This window comes from Tachyglossus aculeatus, chromosome 1 (genome assembly GCF_015852505.1).
Source record: "Tachyglossus aculeatus isolate mTacAcu1 chromosome 1, mTacAcu1.pri, whole genome shotgun sequence".
Lineage (NCBI taxonomy): Eukaryota > Metazoa > Chordata > Mammalia > Monotremata > Tachyglossidae > Tachyglossus > Tachyglossus aculeatus.
In genome coordinates this window covers 94460903-94488292 of record NC_052066.1, presented here as the reverse complement: position 1 = coordinate 94488292, position 27390 = coordinate 94460903, and the positions used below count along the sequence as shown (strand labels likewise).

The following is a 27390-nucleotide window of genomic DNA, read 5'->3' as shown; positions in this document are numbered from 1 at the left end:
AGGTCTCACATGAGGCTCCCAAACTAAGTAGGAGGGAGAACAGGTATTGAATCTCTGTTTTGCAGATGAGGGAACTGAGGATCAGAGAAGTTAAGTGACTTTCCCAAGGTTGCACAGCAGACAAATGGCAGAGCTGGGATTAGAACACAGCTCCTGATTCCCAGGCTCATGCTCTTTCCACTAGTTCACATTGCTTCTCAATGGGCATAATGAAGATAATAAGGAGAAAAGCAGAAAAAGAAGGGGTCAAGCTGTAGAATTAGTGAAATATGATAAGCCACCTCTCCTGGAGTCACTTGAGCAGTATAAATGGTTGGGTGAGATGGGGGTGGTAGCACTAGGAGGAAAGGCCAGGGAGAACTCATCTTTATATCTGTTCTAAACTCCAGGGCAATGCATTGTTAAACATTCACTGATCACATCAACCCTCAGCTAGGGAATTTTCTAGCTGACTGAAAGGCTCATAAAATGCATGGAGGAAAGATTTTCATTCCTTGAGTAAATTGGATGAGGGCTAATTTTTCCCTTGGGGTTATTGTAAAATGAAGTACTCTGGAACTGCCTCAGATATTGTGAATGAATTATATGATTTTTTATTTCTTATGGTCTTTATTAAGCACTATGTGCCAAGGTACTATGTACAAGTTCTGGGCTAGGTACAGGATAATCAGGTTAGATACAGTTCCTGTCCCACATAGGGCTCACAATCTTAATCCCCATTTTACAGATGAGATAACTGATATTACCTTTAGGATCAGAGCTAAGGGAATTTGTCCGAATATTAGTACATTGAATTTTTATCATGCTTTTACTTTTTCAGGTGGCTCTCTACCGGTGATCTCACTTTATCCTCACAACATCTCTTTGAGATAGGGAGAGGCAGGTATGATTGTCCCCATTTTACAGAGGAGGAAGCTGAGGCCCAGAAAAGCTAAGCGACTTGCCCAAAGTTACAGTAGGCCAATGGCAGAGTTGGCATAAGAACCCAGGTCTCTTGACACCTTAGTTCCTCTAGACCTCACTAGTGGTTGTGCAGATCATTTGTAGATAGCAAACTGATTAGTTGGAGTCATTTTGGAACTTATAAAGTACCCATGCTTTCGTGAATTGTATTGGATCTTTTGCTTTTTGAGATTTCCGGATCACTTGGAGGCTTTAACTTGATATGTAGCTTTTTAAATATCTTTTCTCTAAATGGTTGGCAGAGAAAGAAATAAATTATGGGGTCAAGACACACATTTGCAGCAGACAGGAGCAGAGTGAACTCTTTTATGTAGAACAAGAGTTTTTTGGATTGGCAATTATATTGATTTTCAGTTTGACTTCGTGTGTAGGGAATTCTGGCAGCATGGTACGGTACAAAACAAACACAAAACACAAACATGATACTGAAAATGTTACGAGAGGATTTTTTCTTGGCTGAGAGGGAATGCTTCCTGAATTTAAGATAGGAACTGTAGATTTTTCTTGTGATAGCTGTGTAGCAGACAACGAGCAGTAGAAAAACAACCCAGAAAATCCCAACACAAAGGTAGCTGGAAACCATATGCCATTTTAAACCAAGTTCACCTTTCAGTTTCACACACTTTGTGTAAGTTTCATTGCCCACCTCTTTGTTAGTCAAAATCATGTTTGGAATCGTCAGAAACAGCATGGTGGCCCATATTAGAAAGGAGAGAATCTTGCTGTATTTGACTCTGTGGACTGCAGACACCAAAAGGGGCTTAACAATTTTATAGTACCTGTCGAAACCTATGAGTCCAAAAAACAGGATTCCGATGTACATGTTGAGGTAAAAGATCACAGCAGAAACTCGGCACACAAAGATATTTAACTGGGAGGGACCGATTTCTGAATCGGCCAAAATTTTGAAGGGGAACGTGAGGCTCATTAGCAGATCTGCGGCAACGATGTTCTTGAGGTACACAACGAAACTTTTGGTGCTCGGCACGGATAAGAAAATCCAAGCAGCAACTCCATTGAGAAGAATGCCCCCAATAAAAACAAGGCCATAAAGCAGTGGGATAACCTGTTGGGTTATCAGGCTGTTATCAGAACAGGAGTTTTGCAGAGTGTCTGTACTGGAGTTGACCATTTTCTACCGTTTCAACTTGGAGCACTAAAAATACACAAGAAACAGTGGAACTGAATGTCATTTCAACCTGCCAGGTGCATGAACAGAAATCATGTTGGTTTAAACCATGCTCATCGATAAACTGATCCTTGAAATTGACCTTTAAGCTCTTGATTTCTTTATCAGGAACTGGATTATGCCATCTTTTGGTAATAGATGGAAAAGAGAAGTGTGAGTGACTTCAAAATAGGCCTAGTACAAAAGACAAGCAAAAGTCAGTGTTTCCCATACTTCACTTACCAGATATTAATACTTAGGACATATTGCAGAAATCTTACTCTGGACTGCTAAGGAAGCAACGTGGCTTACTGGATAAAACATGGGCCTTGGAGCTAGAAGACATGAGTACTAATCCCAGCTTCACCGCTTGCCTTCTTACCTTGGGCAAGTCATTTCTCTGTGCCTCAGTTTCCTCAACTGCAAAATGGGGATTCAGTACCTATTCTCCTTCCTACTTAGACTATGAGCCCCATATGGGGCAAGGACTGTGTTAAACCTGATTAACTTTACCCCAGTGCTTAGAATAGTGTTCAACACATAGTAAAGTCCTTAGTAAAAACCTTAAAAAAGAAACTAAGAAATGAAACATAAAGGTAATGATCTTATCTCTCAATGGTAATAAGTCTAAAAAAGCTATGGTTGCAGATGATTCTTCTCTGATACCCTCAGCTGGCATTTTGCTTTCTAATTTCCAAATTTAAGGTGTCTGAATTTCTGAACCTTTCTATGTGTTTTCACCCCAGTCCAAGCTAAATCTTGATTGATAGGCATGTAAAGTATCCCAGGGGATGTATTTAGCATGGATCTGGGAATTTGAGGCAGCGGGAAAGTTCTTATGGAAAGTCCCTAGGGCAGAAGTGTTTCCCCAGGCATCAGGTTGGAAGACCTCTGAAAGACTTCCATATCTGCTATTGAAAGAGAGGAATTGGTTTAGGAGAGAGGGGTGGGTGAGGAGAGAGAAAGAGGAATTGGTTTAGGAAAGAGGGGTGGGTGAGGAGAGAGAAAAGGGAGGCATCTTGTTAAAAGGAGAGAGAACGATGGGGCTCCTAGAGTCCTTTCCCCCACCAAGAGGCACAAAATAACCCATCATTGAATCAGTAAATATTTTGAAGAAGAGGAAGAACCAGTAATCCAGTCTTCGTTGCTGATATTATTTAAATGTTCCTTTTGGAAGGAAGGCAGAATCTGCTGCTGACAGTTAAGTTTTGCCAAATTCCTTAGTTCCTTAATGGCCAAATAAAGACATTTGCTCAGGGAAGTGTATCTCAAATTAGTAGTGGGTAAAAAGAATGTTTGGCTAGAAAAGCAGAACAAAACTAGAGTTAGGTCCTCATGTTCCTCAAGTAGCATCCTGCAGGTTCCATTTAGATTTTGAAAAACCACCTCAAATGCTTGATTTCTGTTGCTTTGGCCACATCTGAGGATGTCCCTGTAAATACTGACACACCACTGTGCTCCACAGCTTTGTGTGCATAATGGAATAGTACCAAAAAAAGGTCTGCTTTGAGTTTTTACCTCTGAAACAGTAAAATAAATAATTGAGATCAAGGAAGAGTCTGCTTGTGTGTGTGTGTTGGGGGGCGGGGGGGGCACAGTTCAGATAACATCTATTGCGGAACAAACTCTAGCACTGGAAGTTGTGAGGTACCATGACTTTCTGCTCTTATCAAAGTAGGTCTCTGGCCAGGGAGGTTCATATATCTGTAACTCAGCATGGCTTCCACAACATTTAAAAACAACAATCAGAGGAGGAAACTTCTAGCCCTGGTTCCTTCGTGGGTGGTGGAGATGGAAGAGAAAAGACGACTCGGTCTGGCTTCAGATGATTCAGTTGGTTTTAGATCATTCTTAAGGACCAGTCAAATCCACAGCAAATGTGAATCAGAAGTGGAAAAGAGTGGGCTCTGTAACTAGGGGTATGTGAGCAGGGTGATTCCACAGGGCGCAAAGAGGAAGGAATGAGAAAATGGATGATCCAGGACAAGTTGGCATTTGAAGGCCCCAGCTGGTGGAGGATTGGAAAAGTAGGACTTCCTTGTCTTCCCTGTATCTCCATGTTAGACTGACCTCTCTCCAGACCAAGCCTCGTGGCTTAGTGGAGTCTGGGCCTGGGAGTCAGAAGGTCATGGGTTCTAATCCCAGCTCCACCCCATGACTGCTGTGTGCCTTTGGGCAAGTCACTTCACTTCTCTGGATCTCAGTTACCTCATCTGTAAAATGGGGATTGAGACTGTGAGCCCCATGTGGGACAGGGACTGTGTCCAACTCGATTTGCTTGTACCCACCCCAGCACTTAGTATAGTGCTTGCCACATAGAAAGTGCTTAATAATTGCCATTATTAGAAGCAGCATGGCTCAGTGGAAAGAGCATGGGCTTGGGAGTCAGAGATTGTGGGTTCTAATCCCAGTTCCGCCACTAGTCTGCTGTGTGACTTTGGGCAAGTCACTTAACTTCTCTATGCCTCAGTTCCCTCACCTGTAAAATGGGTATTAAGACTGTGAGCCCCACATGGGACAACCTCATTACCTTGTATCTCCCCTAGCACTTAGAACAGTGCTTGGCACATAGTAAGTGCTTAACAATAATATTGTAATTATTATTATTATTATTATTATTATTATTATTATTAGCCCTTGTGACTAGAACTTCCTAGTTTAGGTTTGGGTGGGTAGTTGGGGAAGAAGGGCAGGGTAATGGCATGACAGGTCTTCGCACCATGTGTTGGCTTACCTGGGACCACCAAACTACTGGTATGATCTCTTAGAAATAGCCCCGTGGGGATGCAAAGTGTTTCTCTTGTCCCCAGTGCTAAATGCCCAGTTACCGAGGAGGAAATGAAGTTAGGACCGATTGACTTAGTGGAAACCAAAGGCAGTGAGCTATGTTTGAGCAAGGAGAGGACCAGGCCCCAGGAGTCCTGAAAATGGGCAAGCTTGTCGTGTAGCGATATAGTGTGTCAGTTGAAAATGCTAAAAAAATGACTACTGTGGAAAAGAAAACAGTAAAAAAAGTAAAAGAAAAATGGTCACATTCATTGTAATATAAATGACAGCAATATCACTCAGGAATTTTCTCAGTAGAATTAGACTCATGCTTAAACTGATGCAGTATTAAGGTTGAGATTCTTTTTTTCCCCCTTTTTTTGTATGGTATTTGTTAAAAACTAAATGCCAGGCCCTGTACTAAGCACTGGAGTAAATACAAGGTTGGGCACAGTTCTTGTCCCATGTAGGGCTCACAGTCTTCATCCCCATTTTACAGATGAGGTAACTGAAACACAGAGAAGTTAAGTGACTTGCCGAAGGTCACAGAGCAGAGTAGTGGCAGAGCTGAGATTAGAACCCAGGTCCTCTTAGGTTCAATTTTCTATTGGTTCGGTTGTGGAGTGCTGTACTGAATTCTTTTTCCAATGGTAACCAGTCTATTCGTCGGATCTTTTGTTCCAAAAGCAGATATAGTTAAAGGACATTGTGAGGCACATCTGGGAAGGAGAACAGTACCTCCATGGTTTTCTTGCCATTTTATTGCCTGCAATTAATTGTTAGCAGGTTAATCTATAAGGGCAGTATTAACTTTATTTTCTTACCTTAAGCTGTAGGCAAGAGAAGTGGTTTTGCAGTAACTATAGTATCAGAGTCCTATTGCTCTTGGCCATCTTTAAAGTGATCCAAACCTCCTTTCTTCTTTATTAGAGTACCTTTGGATGAAGAGATGAACAGGTAGTTAAATTACATGAGACAACTGTCTAAAAAGAACTTATCTGGGAATAAATTTAACACAGTGCCAGGTTTTTAGTACAGTGATCAGCATACAGTAAACACTCAGTAAATACCATGGTTAAACTGATGAATTTGGGGTTTTTTCCTCTATCTCACAGCCCATCCGGCCTTCAGGAGGTGCTGTACACATTTTGCCACAATGAAGTTCATTAGTGTTTCTTCCTAAGAGTTAGTTGTTTTGAGTAAGCTCATTGAGGTCAGGAAAAATGTCTACCAACTCTGTTACATTGTTATAGTGTATGCTCCCTAGTGCTTAGTACAGAACTCTACACACAGTAAGCATTCGGTAAATGCGATTGATTCATTCATGAGGGATAGGCTGTGGACTGTAAACTCATCAATCAATATTATTTATTGAGCACTTACTATGTGCAGAACACTGTACTAAGCTCTTGGGAGAGTACGATACAACAGAGTTAGCAGACAAGTTCCCTGCCCAGTAGACTGTAGGCTCACTGTGGTCAGAGTTCATGTCTGCCGACTCTGTTATATTGTTCTCTACCAAGCACTTAGTGCAGTGCTCTGCACACAGCAAATGCTTAATAAATATGATTGATTGATCTGATAGTGTTGATTATTAGCGTGGCTCTCCAGGAGCAAAACCACCTCCGAGATCCTATTCCTTCTCACAGCAGCAGGTGGTCCTTTTATGATCGGATCAATCTCTACTGCCTGGATTATCTTTGTGCAGAAACGCTCTGGGCATTTTATTCCTCTCCTCAAAAATCTCCAGTGGCTGCCTGTCAACCTATGAATCATGCAAAAACTCCTCACTCTTGGCTTCAAGGCTCTCCATCACTTCACCCCCTCCTACCTCACCTCCCTTCTCTCTTTCTCCAGCCCAGCACGCACCCTCCGCTCCTCTGCCGCTAACCTCCTCACTGTACCTCATTCTCGCCTGTCAATCAATCAATCAATCAATCAATCAATCGTATTTATTGAGCGCCCACTGTGTGCAGAGCACTGTACTAAGCGCTTGGGAAGTACAAGTTGGCAACATATAGAGACAGTCCCTACCCAACAGTGGGCTCACAGTCTAGAAGGGGGAGACAGAGAACAAAACCAAACATACTAACAAAATAAAATAAATAGAATAGGTATGTACAAGTAAAATAAATAAATAAATGGAGTAATAAATATGTACAAACATATACATATATACAGGTGCTGTGGGGAAGGGAAGGAGGTAAAATGGGGGGATGGAGAGGGGGACGAGGGGGAGAGGAAGGAAGGGGCTCAGTCTGGGAAGGCCTCCTGGAGTAGGTGAGCTCTCAGTAGGGCCTTGAAGGGAGGAAGAGAGCTAGCTTGGCGAATGGGCATTTAGTTCAGTGCTTGGCACCTAGTAGGTACTTAGCAGTTAATAGCAGTATTTGTGTAAAGGAAACTCCAACCCCCTGTTATCCAATGAGGTTTCAGGCCCAGAGATGCTCTGGAATCTCTTCGTTGTCACCTCTTGTTAATGAAATGCTTGAATTGGGGAAGGACAGTTCTGTCTCTCAGCAGGGATCATTATTATTGTCATCTACATCTATCCATCAGTCAAAGCATGGTATTTATAGAACTCTTATTGGGTGTAGAGTACTGTGCTAAGCACTTGGGAGAGTACAATAGAGAAAGAGTAAATAGACCCGACCCCTGCCTTCCAGAAGTTTTAATTCTAATTTACCATCCTCCTGGCCTTTCTCCTTAAATACAAGAGACATGTTGGCTGTATCTCTGGTTCAGTCCATGTCTGGCATGGCTATGTTGAACCCTTGCTGATCTGGAGACTTCTCTAAGCTGTTGTGGTTCTGGGGATAGAAGAAACAGAGTCTTTTGTTAAAATGCCAGCCTGTCTCTGTTTGTCCTTTCCTGCTCCTCCCCTCTCTTCCAGGAGTGAGAAACAGTAAGAATTTTGGAGAACCCACCCACCAGATTTCAATTGCTCTTCTGATCTTCTCTGTGTCCTGAGGACTTGCTGAAAAGCTAACATGTTTTTCTCTGACAGTTCTGACTGAGCCTTTTTGTATGGTATTTTTTAATTGCTTACTATGTGCCAGGCATTGTACTAACTGCTTGGGTAGATACGAGCTAATCAGGTTGGATTCATTCATTCATTCATTCATTCAATCATATTTATTGAGTGCTTACTGTGTGCAGAGCACTGTACTAAGCGCTTGGGAAGTACAAGTTGGCAACATATGGAGATGGTCCCTACCCAACAGTGGGCTCACAGTCTAGAAGGGGGAGACAGAGAACAAAACAAAACATATTAACAAAATAAAATAAATAGAATAAATATGTACAAATAAAATAAATAAATAAATAGAGTAATAAATACTTACAAACATATATACATATATACAGGTGCTGTGGGGAGGGGAAGGAGGTAAGGCGGGGCGGATGGACGGGGGGAGGGGGAGAGGAAGGAGGGGGCTCAGTCTGGGAAGGCCTCCTGGAGGAGGTGAGCTCTCAGTAGGGCCTTGAAGGGAGGAAGAGAGCTAGCTTGGCGGATGTGGGGAGGGAGGGCATTCCAGGCCAGGGGGATGACGTGGGCTGGGGGTCGATGGCAGGACAGGTGAGAACGAGTCATGGTGAGGAGATTAGCGACAGAGGAGCAGGGGGTGCGGGTTGGGCTGTAGAAGGAGAGAAGGGAGGTGAGGTAGGCGGGGGCGAGGTGATGGAGAGCCTTGAAGCCGAGGGTGAGGAGTTTCTGCCTGATGTGTAGGTTGATTGGTGGCCACTGGAGATTTTTGAGGAGGGGAGTAACATGCCCAATGCGTTTCTGGACAAAGACAATCCGGGCAGCGGCGTGAAGTATGGATTGAAGTGGGGAGAGACAGGAGGATGGGAGATCAGAGAGGAGGCTAATACAGTAATCCAGACGGGATAGGATGAGAGCTTGAATGAGCAGGGTAGCGATTTGGATGGAGAGGAAAGGGCAGATCTTGGCAATGTTGCGGAGGTGAGACCGGCAGGTTTTGGTGACAGATTGGACGTGAGGGGTGAATGAGAGAGCGTAGTCAAGGATGACACCAAGGTTGCAGGCTTGTGAGACGGGAAGGATGGTAGTGCCATCAACAGTGATGGGAAAGTCAAGGAGAAGGCAGGATTTGGGAGGGAAGACAAGGAGTTCAGTCTTGGACATGTTGAGTTTTAGGTGGCGGGTAGACATCCAGATTGAGATGTCCTGAAGGCAGGAGGAGATACGAGCCTGGAGGGAGGGAGAGAGAGCAGGGGCAGAGATGTAGATTTGGGTGTCATCAGCATAGAGATGATAGTTGAAGCCGTGGGAGTGATGCAGTCCTTGTCCCCGATGGGTCTCATAGTCTTAATCCCCATTTTACAGTTGAGGTAACTGAGGCACAGAAAAGCTTAAGTGACTTGTCCAAGGACTTACAGCAGACAAGTGGTGGAACTGGGATTAGAAGCCATGTCCTTCTGACTCCCAAGCTCGTACTCCATCCACTAAACCATGCTGCTTTCATTCATTGAATCATATTTATTGAGCAATTACTGTGTGCAGAGCACTGTACCAAGCGCTTGGGAAGTACAAGTCGGCAACATATAGAGATGGTCCCTACCCAACAACGGGCTCACAGGCTAGAAGGGGGAGACAGACAACAAAACAAAACTTGTAGAGAGGTGTCAAAATCGTCAGAACAAATAGAATTAAAGCTATATGATGATGGTATTTGTTAAACACTTACTATGTGCAAAGCACTGTTCTAAGCACTGGGGGGATACAAGGTGATCAGGTTGTTCCACATGGGGCTCACAATCTAAATCCCCATTTTATAGATGAGGTAACTGAGGCTGAGAGAAGTGAAGTGACTTGCTTAAAGTCACACAGCTGACAAGTGGCAGAGCTGGGATTAGAGCCCATGACCTCTGACTCCCAAGCCCGTGCTCTTTCCACTGAGCCACGCTGCTTCTGCACATATGCACATCATTAACAAAATAAATAGAATAGTGAATATGAACAAGCAAAATAAATAGAGTAATAAATCTGTACAAATATATATACAAGTACTGTGGGGAGGAGAAGGAGGTAGGGCAGGGGGATGGGGAGGAGGAGAGGAAAAAGGGGGATCAGTCTGGGAAGACCTCCATGATGCCCCTCCCCTTTCCCTCCCACCCCGTAACCCCCATCATCTTGGGGTCTCTGTCCCTGGTCCAGACCCTAGCTCTCCCCTGAACGCTCAAACCCTGGGGCCCAGTTCACCCACCACATCCTGTGTGTCCAAGGTAGCATGCGCCGGATCAGGCCCCTGGTGAGAAGCATTGAGGGAAACATGGTTTCTTATCACGTTCAGGCCACTGCTTCCTGGCCTGAAGGCTGGGGTGGGGAAGGAGGAAGTGGATAGCAGAAGTGGATAAGAAAGAACTAAGTCAGGTAGGGAAAGGAGTCATAGAGAATCATGAAAAAGTAAATGGAGATAAACCGAGAGAGGAATAGAGAGCAGCATGTGGTACTGGGCCGGAGAGAAAAGAGGAAAGATATAGACATGCCTATGATTCATGTTGACATTAGAGCTGTTGTGGCATAAACCATATTGCTTTTTGCTCCTTTGTTTTCTTGGAGACTTTTATATGAGAGCTACAATAGTAACAGTATCATCTCTATCTAGTTTTTTTGAGCATCTACTGTTTCAGAGCTTTATACTAGGCCCTGGAAAACACATGATAGAAATAGAAGGCACAATTCCTGCACCCAGTGCACTTACAATGTAATGGCTGAGACAGGTAGGTAAAAAAGGAACAAGAGTAAACATATATAATGCAACTGCTCAAAATTAAAGTAGGAAAAATGGGAATGAATATATAAATGGATTAGATCAATCAAGATGTATAGTAGTGGTGAGGGCTGATGGGATGATTTAACCATAGCAGTGGGATTAATCAAGGAATTCATTCTGGTAGCTTTTTAAGGGAGTTTTAAAGATAGGGAGGGATGTGGTTTGGTGGATTTGAGAGGGGAGGGAATTCCATCCAGGGTTTTATTTATCAAATGATACTCACCCTCCAGTCAGCTATGAACTCTGTGACTTTTATACTGTCGTGAAGAATGAAGTTTATTTCAGGAAAGAATTCCTAAACAGTACTGTCCACTCACTGCCCTACAGAGAGTTCACCTCCTCCAGGAGGCCTTCCCAGACTGAGCCCCCCTTTTTCCTCTCCTCCTCCTCCTCCCGTCCCCATTGCCCCCACCAAACCCTACCCCTTTCCCCTCCCCGCAGCACTTGTGTATATTTCTACATATTTATTACTCATTCATTTTATTAATGATGTGTATAAAGCTGTAATTCTATTTATTCTGAGAGTGTTGACACCTATTTACTTGTTTTGTTTTGTTGTCTGTCTCCCCCTTCTAGACTGTGAGCCCGTTACTGGGTAGAGACCATCTCTATATGTTTCCGATTTCTACTTCCCAAGCACTTAGTACAATGCTCTGCACGCAGTGCTCCATAAGTACGATTGAATGAATGAATGAATGAATAAACCCATCAGGTAGAGACATCTTTACCTGGCACATTTAATGTCATCTAAATAATAATGGTAATAATCAAGATTGTGAGCCCCATGTGGGAAATAGACTGTGTCCAAACTATTGAGCTTTTATCTACCCCAACACTTAGTACAGTGCCTGACACAGAGTAAGCAATTCAAAATACCAAAGAAAAACAAAAGTAGGAGCAACCTGGAAGGGTGACAGTCAATTTCAAGGCCCTGTTAATCTGCTGATATCCCCTTCGCATGCAGCAGATAAGGTAAGGTGAAATAAGCTGACATCTTCGTTGTGGCCTGTGATCTACAAAGACGATGCAAAAGGTTGTTTCATCAGATTTGGGACAAATCTGCCCAGGTGCTCAATAAATAGCATTGCTTGATTGGTCAATCAAGCCCTGGGGTACAGGATGTTTCATTTGGAAAATTAATTCTACTCCCTCTCCTATCCTCGTTCTTCTCAATGCTCCCACTACTGGTAAACATTTTGTATGCTTGTTTCCCTCGTTAGATTGTGAGCTCCCTGTGGCCGGCCAGTAACTGTGGATTTTGTTTTTGGTGCACTTTCTCAAGCACATAGTAGAGTTTGAAGCACAAAACAGCCTTATCACTACAACTACCATCACCCATGGGGGGATACCCTCACTCTCTGCTTGTAGGATGCCAGGAAAATATGACTGAACAGCCCCTTTTCACAAACTACCCTTTCATATATGATATTTGAAATAGTCAATGTTTTGGGGCTAACATTTGAAGTGAGGCTGAACCCTGAGGCTTTGTGCTTCAAACATGAAAATACTTTAGAAAGAAAACCCTACTTTTATAAAATAAGTAAAACATATGGAAAGATATAAATAAACTTTAAAACACTATATTTAGGTTGGCAAACATGAGGGAAGTAGCATGGCCTAGCGGATATAGCACGGGCTTGGGAGTCAGAAGGACCTGGGTTGTAATCCTGGCTCTGCCATTTATCTGCTGTGTGACCTGGGGCAAGTCACTTCACTTCTCTGTGCCTCAGTTACATCATCTGTAAAGTGGAAATTTAGATGGTGAGCTCCATGTGGGACATGGGCTGTGTTCCACCTGATTAACTTGTGTCTACCCAGTGCTTATTACGGTGCTTGGCACATAGTAAGTTTGTTCACTTAACAAATACCATACAAAAAAATGAGTGACTTTGAATAGACTCCACTAGAAGGCAGGCTTTCCTCTCCTTTTCTAGGGAGAAAGAGTAAATGACAGAATAATAATAATGGTATTTGTGAAGTGCTTATTATGTGCCAAGCACTGTTCTAAGCACTGTGGTAGCTGCAAGGTAATCAGGTTGACCCACGTGGGGCTCCCAGTCTTAATCCCCATTTTATAGATGAGGTAACTGAGGCAAAGAGAAGTGAAATGACTTGCCCAAACTCACACAGCTGACAAGTGGCAGAGCTGGTTTTAGAACCCACGACCTCTGACTCCCAAGTCCGGGCTCTTTCCACTAAGCCACGCTGCTTCCCCAAGCATAAGAGAAAGGGTTACCAGGATGGAGGAAATCAGTAGAGGGAGATCTGCTGTACATTTCTCCCACTTAGAACTTGTGATCCTGTTCTCAATTGCTGGTGACTTTCCTGGGTAATAAGTCTGACTGAACAAATGAGCTGACACTCAGATGTGGCCATTTCTCTAGAAACCGAAACTCAGCAGCCAGCTCAGAATAAGGGAACCACTCCCTCCTCCTGGCCCCATAGCTGGTGGGGCCTCTGCATTAAAGACAGAGCAACACTTTAGATTCTCTGCCTGAGAAAACTGAACCCTGGTCTACAAAGGGAGGCTTCCTGGTGGCTCTTTCCCAAACAAGGCCCCGAGAATACGTCCCCATTTGCGTCAAGCACAGCTGGGTCACTGTGAAACCCCAGGCGGCTCCACTGACCCCGGGCACTCCAGCGGTGATGCCAGTGATTACATCTGTGAATTAGATAGTGGGGAGTCTGTTTGTTTATTGTTTTATTGTATTCTTCCAAGTGCTTAGTACAGTGCTCTGCACACAGATGCAATTGAATGAATGAATGCCGATCCCATGGGTCGCTGTGGTCATTAAGGGAGGGGAGAGGCCCAAACCACATCTATTCTGAGGTTCTGAATTTTTCTCAGGGGAGCCCTGAGTGGCTTATTTCCTTTTTTTTCTTTGAAACAATAATATACAAGGAACGTTTCCACAAACATCTTCTAAAAAAAAGGAAATTTCTGTATTCTGCCTCCCATCCCTTAATCCACCTTTCCCTTGCCTCTATATCTTTTCAATAGCAATAAGGGAGGACCGGAGTTAAAATGGAAAAAGAAAATCCCCCAAACTCCCCAACTTTATGTAATCAGTTTATCAATTCTCAGGAGAGAAAAAGGAAACATCAGCCGCTCCACCTAAGAACCCATTTTTGGAGATCTCCACAAAGTCTGTTTTTCATTGTTATAGTGAGGTTTATTTAGAAAAAAACAAAAACAGGAAGCTCCCCTCCCTTCTGAGAGCAGTTGATGTTATCTAGGTTGTCTAGCAGAGACCTTTTAAGGCTATGATGGTTATTCAGAAATGGGGGTCTACTTTGAGGTGGTGAGGGTTTTGTCAGTGTGAAAAAATATGAAGATCAACAAGACTGTTATATCCCAGGTGATCAAGTAAGATGTGGAATCACCAAAGGTTATGTCCTATTAATCTTTAATCCCTGTAAAGTCAAGGAATGTTTCTTTCACCTCTCTTGCATAGGAGAGAGAGAGAGAGAAAAAAAATGAATTGAAGGAGAGCATAAAAGGAGGCTAGGGACTGTGAAGATATGAATTGTTAGTTTCATTATTTTAAAAACTTCAGGGGGCAGTGGAGGTGAATAACTTCTTTGCCCAAGGAACAGTTATGCACTTCAGTGAAAAAATAGTTTGGAAAGTATCATCACGCCACTCGGTGCAGGGCATTATACATTAAAGACGAACGGTGACCAGCTGTTCACTTAAAACCTCAAGCAAAGGAGTTGAACAAGGAAAACATTTCCCCAGTCCCTACAGCCTGTACAATGTCAGAAGGTCATGATTCATTCACGGGGTGAAAACAGAAATCTGGTGTGACCAGGAAACCCACCTGCATTTTTCAAAGCCAATCACTTACTCTCTCTGCTGACCAGTGCTTTACAATTCTGAAAGGAGGGGATGGCTTTTCTAGAACCTGACAAGTTACAAGGAAGTATCTTTAAAAATTAAGACATCCAAGAAATCAATAAGACAAATGTCGATCAAGCTATTATCCCATTTTCTGTTGTCTTGTCAGAAGTGATCTGTGTATTATCCACACAACTCTTTGCTTGCTCCAAAGTACTTTCTGTTTAAAAAACAGCTGAGAAACCGTCTGAAATATGAATATACTATTGGGTTTTCATGAAGTGTTTGCTTCTAGCTTTGATCTTGGTAACTGCATCAGGAAGAGATCCAAGACACTGCAATTTTTTCCCCAAGTTATAGTCAAGCAGCGAGGCCTAGTGAAAAGAGCACAGGATTTGGGAGTCAGGAGACCTGAGTTCTAGTCCCAGCTCTGCCACTCACCTGATGTGTGACCTTGGATAAGCCTCTTAGCAGCTCTGTGGCTCAGTTTCCTCTTCTGTAAAATGAGGATTCAGTACCTTTTTTTCCTTCCCTTTAGAAAGGGAGCCTCATGTGGGACAGAGACTGTGTCTGACCTGATTAGTTATAATAATAATAATGATGGCATTTGTTAAGCACTTACTACATGCAAAGCACTGTTCTAAGCACTGGGGGGGATACAGGGTGGTCAGATTATTCCACGTGGGTTTCACAGTCTTAATCCCCATTTTACAGATGAGGTAACTGAGGCACAGAGAATAATAATGATAATGGCATTTGTTAAGCACTTACTATGTGCAAAGCACTGTTCTAAGTGCTGGGGAGTATACAAGGTGATCAGGTTGTCCCCTGTAGGGCTCACAGTCTTCATCCCCATTTTACAGATGAGGTCACAGGCACAGAGAAGTGAAGTGACTTGCCTAAAGTCACACAGCTGACAAGTGCAGAGCCGGGATTTGAACCTATGACCTCTGACTCCCAAGCCTGGGCTCTTTCCACTGAGCCATGCTGCTTCTCTAAGTGACTTTCCCAAAGTCACACAGCTGACAATTGGCGGAGCCGGGATTTGAACCCATGACCTCTGATTCTCCAGCCCGTGCTCTTTCCACTGAGCCACACTGCTTGCTTCATCGCTAACCTAGAGTTTAGCTCAGTGCTTGGCACATAGTAGGAGCTTAATGATTAACATCGTTATTATTTAGGTGACATTAATTATGCCAGGTAAATATTTTTCTGGCATCCTACAGAGAGGGTATCCCCCCCCAAAAAATGATTTGGTTTGTAATTTAGCACTACATGCTACACGCTCTACTAAGTGCTTGACTAAGTGCACCAGAAACAATGTGGCTGGCCACAAGGAGCTCACAGTCTAACGAGGGAAACAAGCATGCAAAATATTTACCAGTAGTGGGTGCAGTAGGAAGAACAAGGATCAGAGAGGGAGTAGAATGAATTTTCCAGGATGAAACATCCTGTTCCTTGAGGCTTGATTGATCAAGCAGTGGAATTCATTGAGCCCTTACGGGGCAGCTTTAAGCCAAAGCAGATGAAACAACCTGTTGCAACCTCTTTGTAGGTCACGGACCACAAAGAAGATGTCAGCTTATCTCACCTTACCTTGTCTGCTGCATGTGATGGGGATGGCAGCAAGATTAGAAGAGAAGCAGCGTGACATAGTGGAAAGAGCACGGTCTTGGGAGTCAGAGGTCATGGGTTCCAATCCCAGCTCCACCACTTGTCAGCTGTGTGACTTTGGGCAAGTCACTTCACTTCTCTGTGCCTGTTACCTCATCTGTAAAATGGGGATTTTTTAATAATAATAATAATAATGGCATTTATTAAGTGCTTACTATGTGCAAAGCACTGTCCTAAGCGCTGGGGAGTTTACAAGGTGATAAGATTGTCCCACAGGGGGCTCACAGTCTTAATCCCCATTTTACAGATGAGATTGAGACTGTGAGCCCCACATGGGACAACCTGATCACCTTATATTTACCCCAGCACTTAGAACAGTGCTTGGTAGATAGTAAGCGCTTAACAAATATCATTATTGTAATTATTATCATTATTAACACAGCCTTGCAATTGATTGCCACCCATCCAGGCTGCGCCTAGCTTTTTTTTTTTTCTTGTTGTTGTTGTCATTTTTATTTGCTTACTCTGTTCGAAGCACTGTACTAAGTGCTGGGTAGATACAAACAAATTAGCTTGGACAGGTCCATGTCCCACATGGGGCTCACAGTCTTAATCCCCATTTGACAGATGAGGTAACTGAGGCATAGAGAAGTGAAGTGACTAGCCTGGTGTCACACAGCAGACAAGTGGCAGAGCTGGGATTAGAACCCAGGTCCTGCTGACTCCCAGGCCTTTGCTGTATCCACTAGGACAATTTCCAGCCTGTGAGAGGGAGGGTAGGGAGGGTATGTGAAGAAGCTCAGGAGGAATGAGTCACTACTGACCCCGAGCCCTCCACCTGGATGATGCAATTCGGGGTGTCATGGTCACTATCCCCACTGTTGGCCAAACCCCTGTAAAATGCAGGGCACTGAACTGAGTGCTCCACACAGACTGAAAAAGTTAAAGTGACTCCTCCCCTCTGGGAGTATACTTTCTACTAGGGGAAGAACAAAGCCAAATCGATGAAGATAAGGGTGAGGAAATAGATATAAATAACATATGAATTATATTAGAAGGTCAATCAATGGCTTAAAGGTTTCCAAGAAGTAAAAAAAAAATGATTTTTAATATTGACTTTATATGCACTGAGGGGCATGGTTGTTTTCCCCTCTATAGAGTTATAAGTCAGTGAGCTAGGAGAGAAACCCTGCCTCAGTGGTTCAGGGAGATCTGAATTGAAAGGGCTCTGGAGTGGCTACAGCTCCTTACTTTAGCAGCAGGGCCTGTGGGAACCACAAGCTTGGGGGAGAGTTTAGGATAGCTACTTTGTCCCTCACTCCAAGGCCAAGCAGTCCTCCCTGCTCCACCCCTGTGAAGCTAGCCCTGATCAGTATTTGGGCCTCCTTGGCCCAACCTGCAAAGGGAAAATGTAATTCTTGTGGGCTCTGGATTAGCAAACTCTGCCGTTCTTTTATACTCTCCCAAGTGCTTAGTACAGTGCTCTGTACACAGACCGCTACTACGTTAGTACAATCACTGATCCTATCCTGACTGGATTACTGCATCAGTATCCCGACTGGATTACTGCATCAGCATCTTTTCTAACCTCCCAACCTCCTGTCTCTCCGCACTTTAGTCTATACTTCACTCTGCTGACTGAATTATCTTTCTACAGAAACGTTCAGGGCATGTCATCTCCCCTCCTCAAAAATCTCCAGTGGTTGCTTATCAACCCCCATATCAAGCAAAAGCTCCTATCGGCTTCAAAGCTCTCTATCACCTTGCCCCGTTTTACCTCACCTCCCTTCTCTCCTACATCCCAGCGCACACACTCAGCTCCTCTGCTGCTAGCCTTCTCATTGTGCCTCATTCCCGCTTGTCCTGCCATCGACCCCTGGCCTATGTCATACGTCTGGCCTGGAATGCCCTCCCTCTTCAAATCCGTCAATCACACTTCCTTCCTTTAAAGCCCTACTGAAGGCTCACCTCCTCCAAGAGGCCTTCCCAGACTAAGTCCCCTTTTTCCTCCCCTTCTCATTGCCCTGATTCACTCCCTTTGCTCTACTCCCCTCCCCCCAACAACACTTGTGTATATATGTATATATCTATAATTCTATTTATATTAATGCCTGTTTACTTGTTTTGATATGTATATATCTATAATTTTATTTATATTGATGCTATTGATGCCTGTTTACTTATTTCTATGTCTCCCCCCCCCCCCCCACCCACCCAGCTTCTAGACTGTAAGCCTATTGTGGGCAGGGATTCTCTCTCTTAATTGCTTAATAGTACTTTCCAAGCACTTAGTACAGTGCTCTGCACATAGTAAGTGCTCAGTAAATATGATTGAATGAAAGTTCTTCCCCTAGGGAACATAGAGATGCTGACACTCATGTTTTGAAGTGCACCGAGTTCTGCCAGAACACGTGTTCTTCTGAGATGTTTTGGCTAGAAGGTCGCGGCAGGGCTAGGTCACTTTACCCAACATGCATGTCTTCCAGGCGTGTGCTCTATCCACTAGGCCATGCTGCTTCTCATCTTCGACATCACTAGGGTGGGCACTTGCTTTTTTCCCCTGAATGGTGATCATCTCCTGTTCTGCACTCCTCCAGGCCTGGTGGGCACTCTGACAGAAGCCTGGCAGCAGTAAATACAATTGACTGAAAAAACATGCCTGAGGGGTAGAGAGATGAAGGAAGCACTGCCCTCATGCAAGCTTCTTGTAGGCAGGGAACATGTCTACCAACTCTGTTATATCACACTCTCCCAAGAGCTTAGTCCAAACTCTTATAATTAGCACGGATTGATTAATAAGCACCCAGAAGGAGCAGAAGTTAGCCAGGTGATTTAGTAACTCTGCTCTCCCCTCCTGAGCAGGGGACCAAGTAGAGAGAGTGATGCAGTGCATAGCGTGTGCACTTAGTTCAGGGCTTTGCACATTGTAAGTGCTCAGTAACGACCATTGATTGATCGACGTGCTCTGCTCAGCAGAGCAGAGGTGCTGTGGCAGAGGGCTGGTCTGGAGGTGAAGGCAGTGGCCCCTCACTCAGAGTGTAGTGAAGAGGGCAGTAGTGGTCCATCGCTTCACCAAAGCCGTCAGACCAGCCTTGCCTCGAAAAACAAAACAATCTTCAGTCCTAACTGTTCCCCACTTTGGTCAAGCCCCGTTTGATCTTTCCCACTCCTGGAAGTGGAAGGCAGATATGAGCTGTGGCCTGAAACAGGATTCAGATCTCTCTCATCACACTGTTGCCTGGCTCTGATGATGATGATATTACTGGAAGGAAGAAATCATCCACTCCTCTGCCTTCCCGATGACCTTATTGACAAGAATTTTTGACAAAATTGAAACTATCAAGGGTGGAACTTCACTAATCTCCCCCTCACCTCCCCAGCTTCCTCCTATCCCCTCTCCACCACCACATCCATTCTCTCATCTTTTTTGGTTGTGTCTCAAGAGGAGATCTTCCACCTGCTTTAGAAATCTCCCCCCTAAACCTGCACTTTTGACCCCATCTCTTCACACCTTAGAAGATCAGTGGATCAATCAATAATATTTATTTAGTGCTTACTGTATGCAGAGCACCATACTGAGGGCTTAGTACAGTACAATAGAGGTGGTAGGCACGATCCACAAGGAGTTTGCAATCTAGAGGGGAAGACAGACACTGAAATAAAATACAGGTAAGGGAAACAGCAGAGTATAGCGTTATGTACATAAGTGCTCTGGGTTCTAGGAGTGGGATGAATATCAGTTGTTTAAGGGCTAGAAATTCAAATATGTGGGTGATGCAGATGAGAGGGCAAAGGGAGAAAATGAGGACTTACGGAAGACCCCTTAGGGGAGATGTGATTTTAGTAGGCTTTTGAAGCTGGGGAGACGATGTGTCGCAAATGAAGGTAGAGGGAGTTCCAGGCCGGAGAGAGGATGTGGGTAAGGAGTTGTAGTGACAACATTTGTGCTCACTCTTTTTCCCTCCCTGCACACTCTCCCCTCTGCTTTCAACATCTCTGTCTCCCTTACCCTAATAAAACCTTCCTTTGACCCCACGGCACCATTCAGCTGTCATCCCATCACCCTCCTACCATTCCTGACCTTACTCCTCAAATGGGTTGTTTTCACCCACTGCCTCCACTTCTCTTACAGCTCCCTCCTTCACCCTCTAAAATCCTGTGTTCACCCCTCCACCCCAGTGAGATTGCTCTCACAACCCAAATCTTCTCCTTATTTTAATTAATCAATCAATCAATCGTATTTATAGAGCGCTTACTGTGTGCAGAGCACTGTACTATTCGCTTGGGAAGTACAAGTTGGCGATATATAGAGACGGTCCCTACCCAACAGTGGGCTCACAGTCTAGAAGGGGGAGACAGAGAACAAAACAAAACATATTAACAAAATAAAACAAATAGAATAGATATGTACAAGTAAAATAAATAGAGTAATAAATACGTACAAACATATATACATATATACAGGTGCTGTGGGGAAGGGAAGGAGGTAAGGCGGGGGGGGGTGGAGAGGGGGAGGAGGGGGAGAAGAAGGAGGGGGCTCAGTCTGGGAAAGCCTCCTGGAGGAGGTGAGCTCTCAGTAGGGCCTTGAATTGCTCCTCATTAGTAAGTTTACACCACCACCATCTTCCCCATCCTTCAAGCTCAGAACTGTGTCATTGTCCTCTTTCAATTCGCACAGTCAGTCTCATTCATTGTCAGTCATTTATTGAGCGCTTACATTGTGCAAAATACTGTACTAAGTACTTGGGAGAGTACAATGTAATCATGAACAGACACTTTCCCAGAACAAGCTTCCCAAATCCTGTCAGTTCTTTCACCATAAGCAACTATTCAATGGTATTTATTGACTGCTGGAGGGAGCTTACAGTCTAGAGGCCTTCCCTCATTAATCTCAATAAATTAGTCGGTGGTATTTATTGAGTGCTTAAAATCTAAGCACTTGGGAGGATACAAAAGGGTTGGTAGACACACTTTCTGAGTACAGCTCACTTACACTCTAGAGGGGGAGACAGACATTAATATAAAGAAATAATAGAAGTGTGCATATGTCCTGTGGGGCTGAGGGCAGAGTGAATATAACAAATGCCCGAAGGGTACAGATTCAAGTGTGTAGATGATGCAGTCATCTCAATCAATTGATTCATCGCCGATCAGTGACACTTATTGAGCACTTACAGTGGGCAGAGCACTGTTCTCTGTGTTTGGAGAGTACAACACCATAAATAGGGTTGAGAATCTCTCATCTCTCCACCCTGTTTATCCCAGCTGCCATTTCTGAAGTTTTGCAAGACCTGAGACTTTGCATGCCCGTTACACTTATTCATTCAATCATATTTATTGAACTCTTACTGTGTGCAAAGCACTGTACTAAGCACTTGGGAGAGTACAATATAGGCTTAGTGGATGGAACACAGGCCTGGGAGTCAGAAAATCATGAGTTCTAACCCCAGTTCCTCCACTTGTTTGCTGTGTGGCCTTGTGCAAGCCACTTTGCTTCTCTGTGCCTCAGTTACCTCATCTGTAAAATGGGGATAAAGATTGTGAGCCCTGTGCAGGACAGGAACGGTGTCCAATTTGATTTGCTTGTATCCTCCCCAGCGCTTAGTGCGGTTCCTGGCACATAGTAAGTGCTTAACAAATACCATAATAATAATGATAGTAATAAAAATTAACAGACACATTCCTTAATCATAATGAGCTATATTGTATTCAGTTGCTTCCTCCTATTTGTAATTATTTCAGTATCCATCTCTTCATTAGATTGTAAACTTCTTGAGGCCTGCTAACTTAACTGTACTCTCCCAAGTGCTTAATATAGTGATTTGCATAGAATAAGACATCAACAAAACTATTCCTCAACCAATGAAGCTTAATTACTTGTGTTGGCAGCTTCAGGGTGTGGGGAGTAAGGGAGATGCTGCTGGGGGTAGACTGGCATGATTGGCATAGCTGTCAATCTTACAGGAATGGAGGGGGTATATTTTATGGTATTTGCTAGACTGTAAACTCATGGGCAGGAAATGTGTTTGTTTATTGCTATATTGTATTCTCCTTAGCCCTTAGTACAGTGCTCGTCATACAGTAAGCGATCAATAAATACATTTAAATGAATGCTAGGCACTCATTTTGTTCCAGGCACTGTACTAAGTGCTGGGGTACATATATGATAATCAGTTTGGACACTCAAAGTCCATGTCCTACATGGGGCTCACAGATTTTTTTTTTAATGGCATTTGTTAAGCACTTACTGTGTGCCAGGCACTGTTCTAAGCGTTGGAGTATTTACAAAGTAATAAGGTTGGGCACAGTCCATGGGGCTCAACAAGGGGCTCATAGTCTTAATCCCCATTTTACAGATGAGATAACTGAGGCCCAGAGAAATGAAGTGACTTGCCCAAGGTCAAACAGCAGACAAGTGGTGGAGCCAGGATTAGAACCCAGGTCGTTCTGACTCCCAGCCCTGTGATGTCTCCAGTAGGCCACTTGGCTGCCTCTCATAAAATTTGTAAATGACTTGTCCAAGGTCACTCAGCAGCCAACTAGACCACCCTTCTTCTCAAATGGATTCATATCCTTCCATCCCCTCCATCAAGTTTGACAGGGATGAGATCAGGTTGGGAATTTCCTTTCCTCCTGAATCTGGGAGGTGGGAGACATGGTTCCTAGTCCCACCTCTACCACTGTCCTGCTGTATGACTTTGGGGGAGTTGCTTAACCTGTCTGGGCCCCAGTTTCCTGCGTCGCAAAATGAGGAGAGTGCTGCTTACTCCTCCCCACTTCACTGGAATGTTATGAGAACAAAATGAGACCCTAGGTGTGAGAGTGTTTTGGAAAAATAAAGCACTATGTGAATTCATGGGGAAGCAGCATGGCCTGATGGAAAGAGCATGGGCCTGGGAATCAGAGGACCTGGGTTCTTATCCCGGCTCTTTGACTTGTCTGCTGTGTGACCTTGGGCCAGTCACTTCACTTCCTTGTGCCTCAGTTACCTCATCTGTAAAATGGGGATTGACTGTGAGCCTGATGTGGGACATAGACTTTGCAACCTGATTATCTTGTATCTGGCCCAGTGCTTAGTACAGTGCCTCGCACATAGTAAGTGCTTAGCAAATACCATTAAAAAAATCAAGGTATAATTATTATTTCTTTTAACCCTCTCTCCCCTAAACATTGCCTCTTGAGACTGCATAATTCCACTTCTGCCTTAGTTTAATAGAAATGAGCATCAAGTTCCAGTAGTTCTTCCTCCTTCATTGTAATTCTAAACATCATTCTCGTAATTAAAAAGGAAATTGGAGGAGGACTATTTAAAAGTGAAATGTTTTGGTTCTCGCTTTGTTCCCCACTCCTTCACCCTACAACCTTATTATGCCGTGATTTAGGCCAAGTCTCCATTTTTGTTTCCCAGTGCCCTGTTCCCTCAAGCACAGTTAGCAGTCATCCTGAGCAGGAACAGCACTGGGGACGTCAGATCCTCTACTTAGGAAATGGTAAGTGACTAGAAAGGGGAATTTCATTAATGGTTTGCAAATGTCTCTTTTCTTTCTGTTTCTGCTGAGACTCAATCTTGGCTGTACTACTCAGAATCAATCAATTGATCCTTGGTATTTACTGAGCCTTTACTGCATTCTGAACACTGGGCTTCAGGGAGTCCACTAGGTTTGGTAGACATAATCCCTGCCTTCAAGGAGCTTACAGTTTCGTTAAGAACCACTTTCCAAGAAGTTTCAGTGGGTTGTGACAGCTTCAGCTCTCTTCTCCAGCTGAGCTCAGGCTGCGACTACTGTTTGTTCTAGGCTGTAAGTCTGTTGTATAGCACTCTTGCAAGTGCTTAGTACAGCACTATGCACACAGTAAACAATCAATACATTCCATTGATATATTAATTGATAGGCCGAACTGCCCTGTGAGTGGTTTGCTCTTTGGACCTCCAGCGGAACCATCCCCTGGGGAGGTTATAGCTGCCTGCTTTTTAGAAACCAGAAATCCTCTTGAGGTGCTACATAGTAAGAGTTTAGGGTTGATAACCTGACTGTAGAACAGATCCTAGATCTTTTCAGCAAAGCAGTGTGGCTTAGTGGAAAGAGTACAGGTTTAGGAGTCAGAGGTTATGGATTCTAATCCTGGCTCTGCCACTTATAAGCTGTGACTTTGGGCAAGTCACTTAACTTCTCTTTGCCTGAGTTACCTCATCTGTAAAATGGGGATTAAAACTGTGAGCCCCATGTGAGACAACCTGATAACCTTGTATCTACCCCAGTGCTTAGAACAGTGCTTGGCATATAGTATGCGCTTAACAAATACCATTATTATTAAAGCAGGAGAGGGAGTTGCTCAATCTCAGTTGCGTTAGAATCAATCAATCAGTTGTATTTATTGAGCGCTTACTGTGTGCAGAGCACTGTACTAAGCGCTTGGGAAGTACAAGTTGGCAACATATAGAGACAGTCCCTACCCAACAGTGGGCTCACAGTCTAGAAGGGAATCAGCTAGTTCTTGGCTCTGGAGAGGGGTTCTGATTACTCTCAGAGGACTACAGGGCAGGTGTAAGAATCAATCACTGGTACTTGAATGGCCTTGTTTCCCTTTTGTAGTAAACATCCAAGTTTTGGGGAAGCTGCATATATGCCGTTGTTTGTTATCCACCTCTCTCTTTATACTAATAACAATAATGATGGTGATGAGGTTGATGATGATTCCAGCAATGGTTAAGCACTTTGTGGCAAGAACTGTACTAAGGCCTGGGGTGGATGCAAGATAATTAGATCAGACAAAAGTGCCAATACCACATGGAGTTCACAGTTTAAGGAGGGAGATGAACAGGTATTGAATCCTAAGTCACAAATGAGGAATCTGAGGCCTGGAGAAGATAACTGATATGTTCAAGGTCACAAAGAGAACAAGTGGGGCTGGGATTAGGACTCAGGTTCTCTGGCTCCCAGCCCTGCACTCTTTCAATAAGACATGCTGCTTCTCTCTTCCCCCTTCGCCTTTCCTCCCCACCCCTTCTTGAATCAGTCCTTTTAAGTTTCACTTATGTTGCTCAGGGTTAGGAGTTAAATTTTATTCTTTCTTGGTCTAGATTCTGAAGGGACAGTTTTGAAAAACTGCATATGGATTGACCCACTCAGTAATTTATATAAGGCTTAGGGGTTAGTTTCTATACTTTTTTTTGGCTTGTGATGACCATAAACCTGAGGCATCCTAAATAAAACACAAATCAATGAGTGCTGCTTCTTGAAAAGTATTGATATTTAAAATGTGACAAAATCCCAATGGAAGACTTAGTTCTAACCCAAAAGCAGTAAGAGTCCTCAGGAACTGAGAGCTTTAGAGACCCATTATAAAACAAAACTCAAATTCAGTGAAGTAAATTTCCTGTCCTGAGGAATTCAGTGCATCCTGCTGTCTTTGCAAAAGCTTGCTGAGGCAGAGACTGTCTCCTTAATCAACACACCAACTGGATGGAAACTTCTGCGCTCTCAGAAGCATCATCTTTGAGCACAAAGGCACAGCTCCTTTTCTGCCTCACAACCCACCCCATCTCTACTAATAGTCATGGTTCTATGTGCTAATCGCTGTGCTATGCGATGGGGTAGGTATGATGTAAGCCAGTCAGGCACAGTCTCTGCCTACATGGAGATCGCAGTCAAAGGAGAATGGCTCTCTCTCTCTCCATATTCTTTAGAAAAATGAGGGCACTATTTACATGCAGTTCATTACTTTGTGTTGCAGATTTGGCAGTGCTATAACTGTGGCCTGAAAGTGAGTCCTTTTTCTACATTCCCTTACCTTCTGTAAGAGCTTTGCAGTGATTGAATAGTAGCCCACACCTAATTGGGTTTGTCTCCAAATCTCAAACAAAATAGCTTTTATTTTGCCCCTTTGTGTGTGGACCTGGGTACAGTGAAAAATATCTTAAAAATAAAAAAAATTAAAACCTCACCCAGCCAGGAGTTATGAACCATGCATTTATGATCTAAGGAAAAAAAATAGCACTTAGCTCTAACTTCCGATTGCAGAAAATGATTTAGAGAGATAGAGCACTTGACTTTTAAGCACTCATACAGGAAAGTAAGACCGCCCGTGATTCTGCAGTTAATTTAAGAGTGTCATAATTGCACATTAAATCCCTTGGGGAGTGCGAGAAGAATTTATGACTTACCTGTGGCAGCCATGGAGTCAACCGATCAATCAGCTGTTATCAATGATGTGACTAGATCATTGACTGTCGGAGTAAAATGGGCTACACTTTGCTCTCAGGATCATGATCCTTTCATCATCTTCTAGGAAATGCTACAACAGGTCCCAAACCAAAATATTTTAAGATTCTATTGGAATTGTTGAAGCCCTGCCAGATGGAGTTGAAATGTCAAAGAGCTACAGATGTCTCGGTCTCTTTCGGAGTCCAGTATGTGCTTATAGGAGGGTCAGACCTGAATTGGGCTTAGAATTGCGAATGATCACAACTAAGCTGGGCAGTAAAGAGTTTATCCAGCTTGTGCAATGAGAAATGAGAGGAGGAGGAGGAGAGGTTGTTCCCATGCCTGGCCGTGACCTTTCCTGTGAAACCGCTATACTGAGAGCTTCTGTGAATTCCAGTTCATATTCACATGGCTTTTTCTTCCTCAGAACATGCTACTCATAATTCATTCATTCATTCAATCGTATTTATTGAGTGCTTACTGTGGGCACAGCACTGTACTAAGCGCTTGGGAAGTACAAGTTGGCACAGTATAAAGATGGTCCCTACCCAACAACGGACTCACAGTCTAGAAATAACAAGCTCTGGTATATTTCAGGGAAAATCAAGTCTTGGCAGTTACTGAAACCCTTAGCTTTATGGTGTGATATCGATAAATCAATCAGTGGTCTTTACTGAGTTCTATGTGCAGAACACTGTATGAAGTGCTTGGGTTAATAATCATCATAATAATTGTGGTATTTAAGCACTTACTATGTGCAAGGCACTGTACTAAGCTCTGGGGTGGAATCAAACAAATCAAATTGGACACAGTCCCTGTCCCATGTGGGGCTTGCAGGAGCTCACAGCCTCGTTCCCCATTTTACTGGTGAGATGACTGAGGCGCAGAGAAGTGAAGTGACTTGCCCACAGCAGATAAGTGGCAGAACCTTTTAGAACCCATGACCTTCTGACTCTCAGGCCTGTGCTCTCTCCACTACGCCATGGTGTTTCTCATAACAGAGCTGGCAGATGTGTTCATTGTCCAGTCTAGGGGGGATAC

General features: G+C 43.7%; 2 protein-coding genes across 5 annotated transcripts in view; one reads left to right on the top strand and one right to left on the bottom strand.

Moving 5' to 3' along the window:
* MED12L (mediator complex subunit 12L) overlaps nucleotides 1-27390 on the top strand; it is a 535097-nt gene that overhangs the window by 163323 nt on the left and 344384 nt on the right. The window lies entirely within an intron of this gene.
* Nucleotides 771-27390, bottom strand: part of P2RY14 (purinergic receptor P2Y14) — an 80503-nt gene continuing 53883 nt past the window's right edge. Inside the window, exons 1-3 of one of the 3 annotated variants that reach the window (XM_038757986.1) lie at nucleotides 26310-26469; nucleotides 5722-5832; nucleotides 771-2326 (exon numbers count right to left, since the gene is read on the bottom strand). In XM_038757986.1, coding sequence (XP_038613914.1) covers nucleotides 1082-2095 — 1014 coding nt within the window. In that variant the 5' untranslated portion in view covers nucleotides 2096-2326; nucleotides 5722-5832; nucleotides 26310-26469 and the 3' untranslated portion in view covers nucleotides 771-1081. Of the gene's footprint in view, nucleotides 2327-5721; nucleotides 5833-26309; nucleotides 26470-27390 lie in introns of those variants that run through there. The other 2 variants (XM_038756682.1, XM_038757278.1) reach the window with 2 other exon arrangements.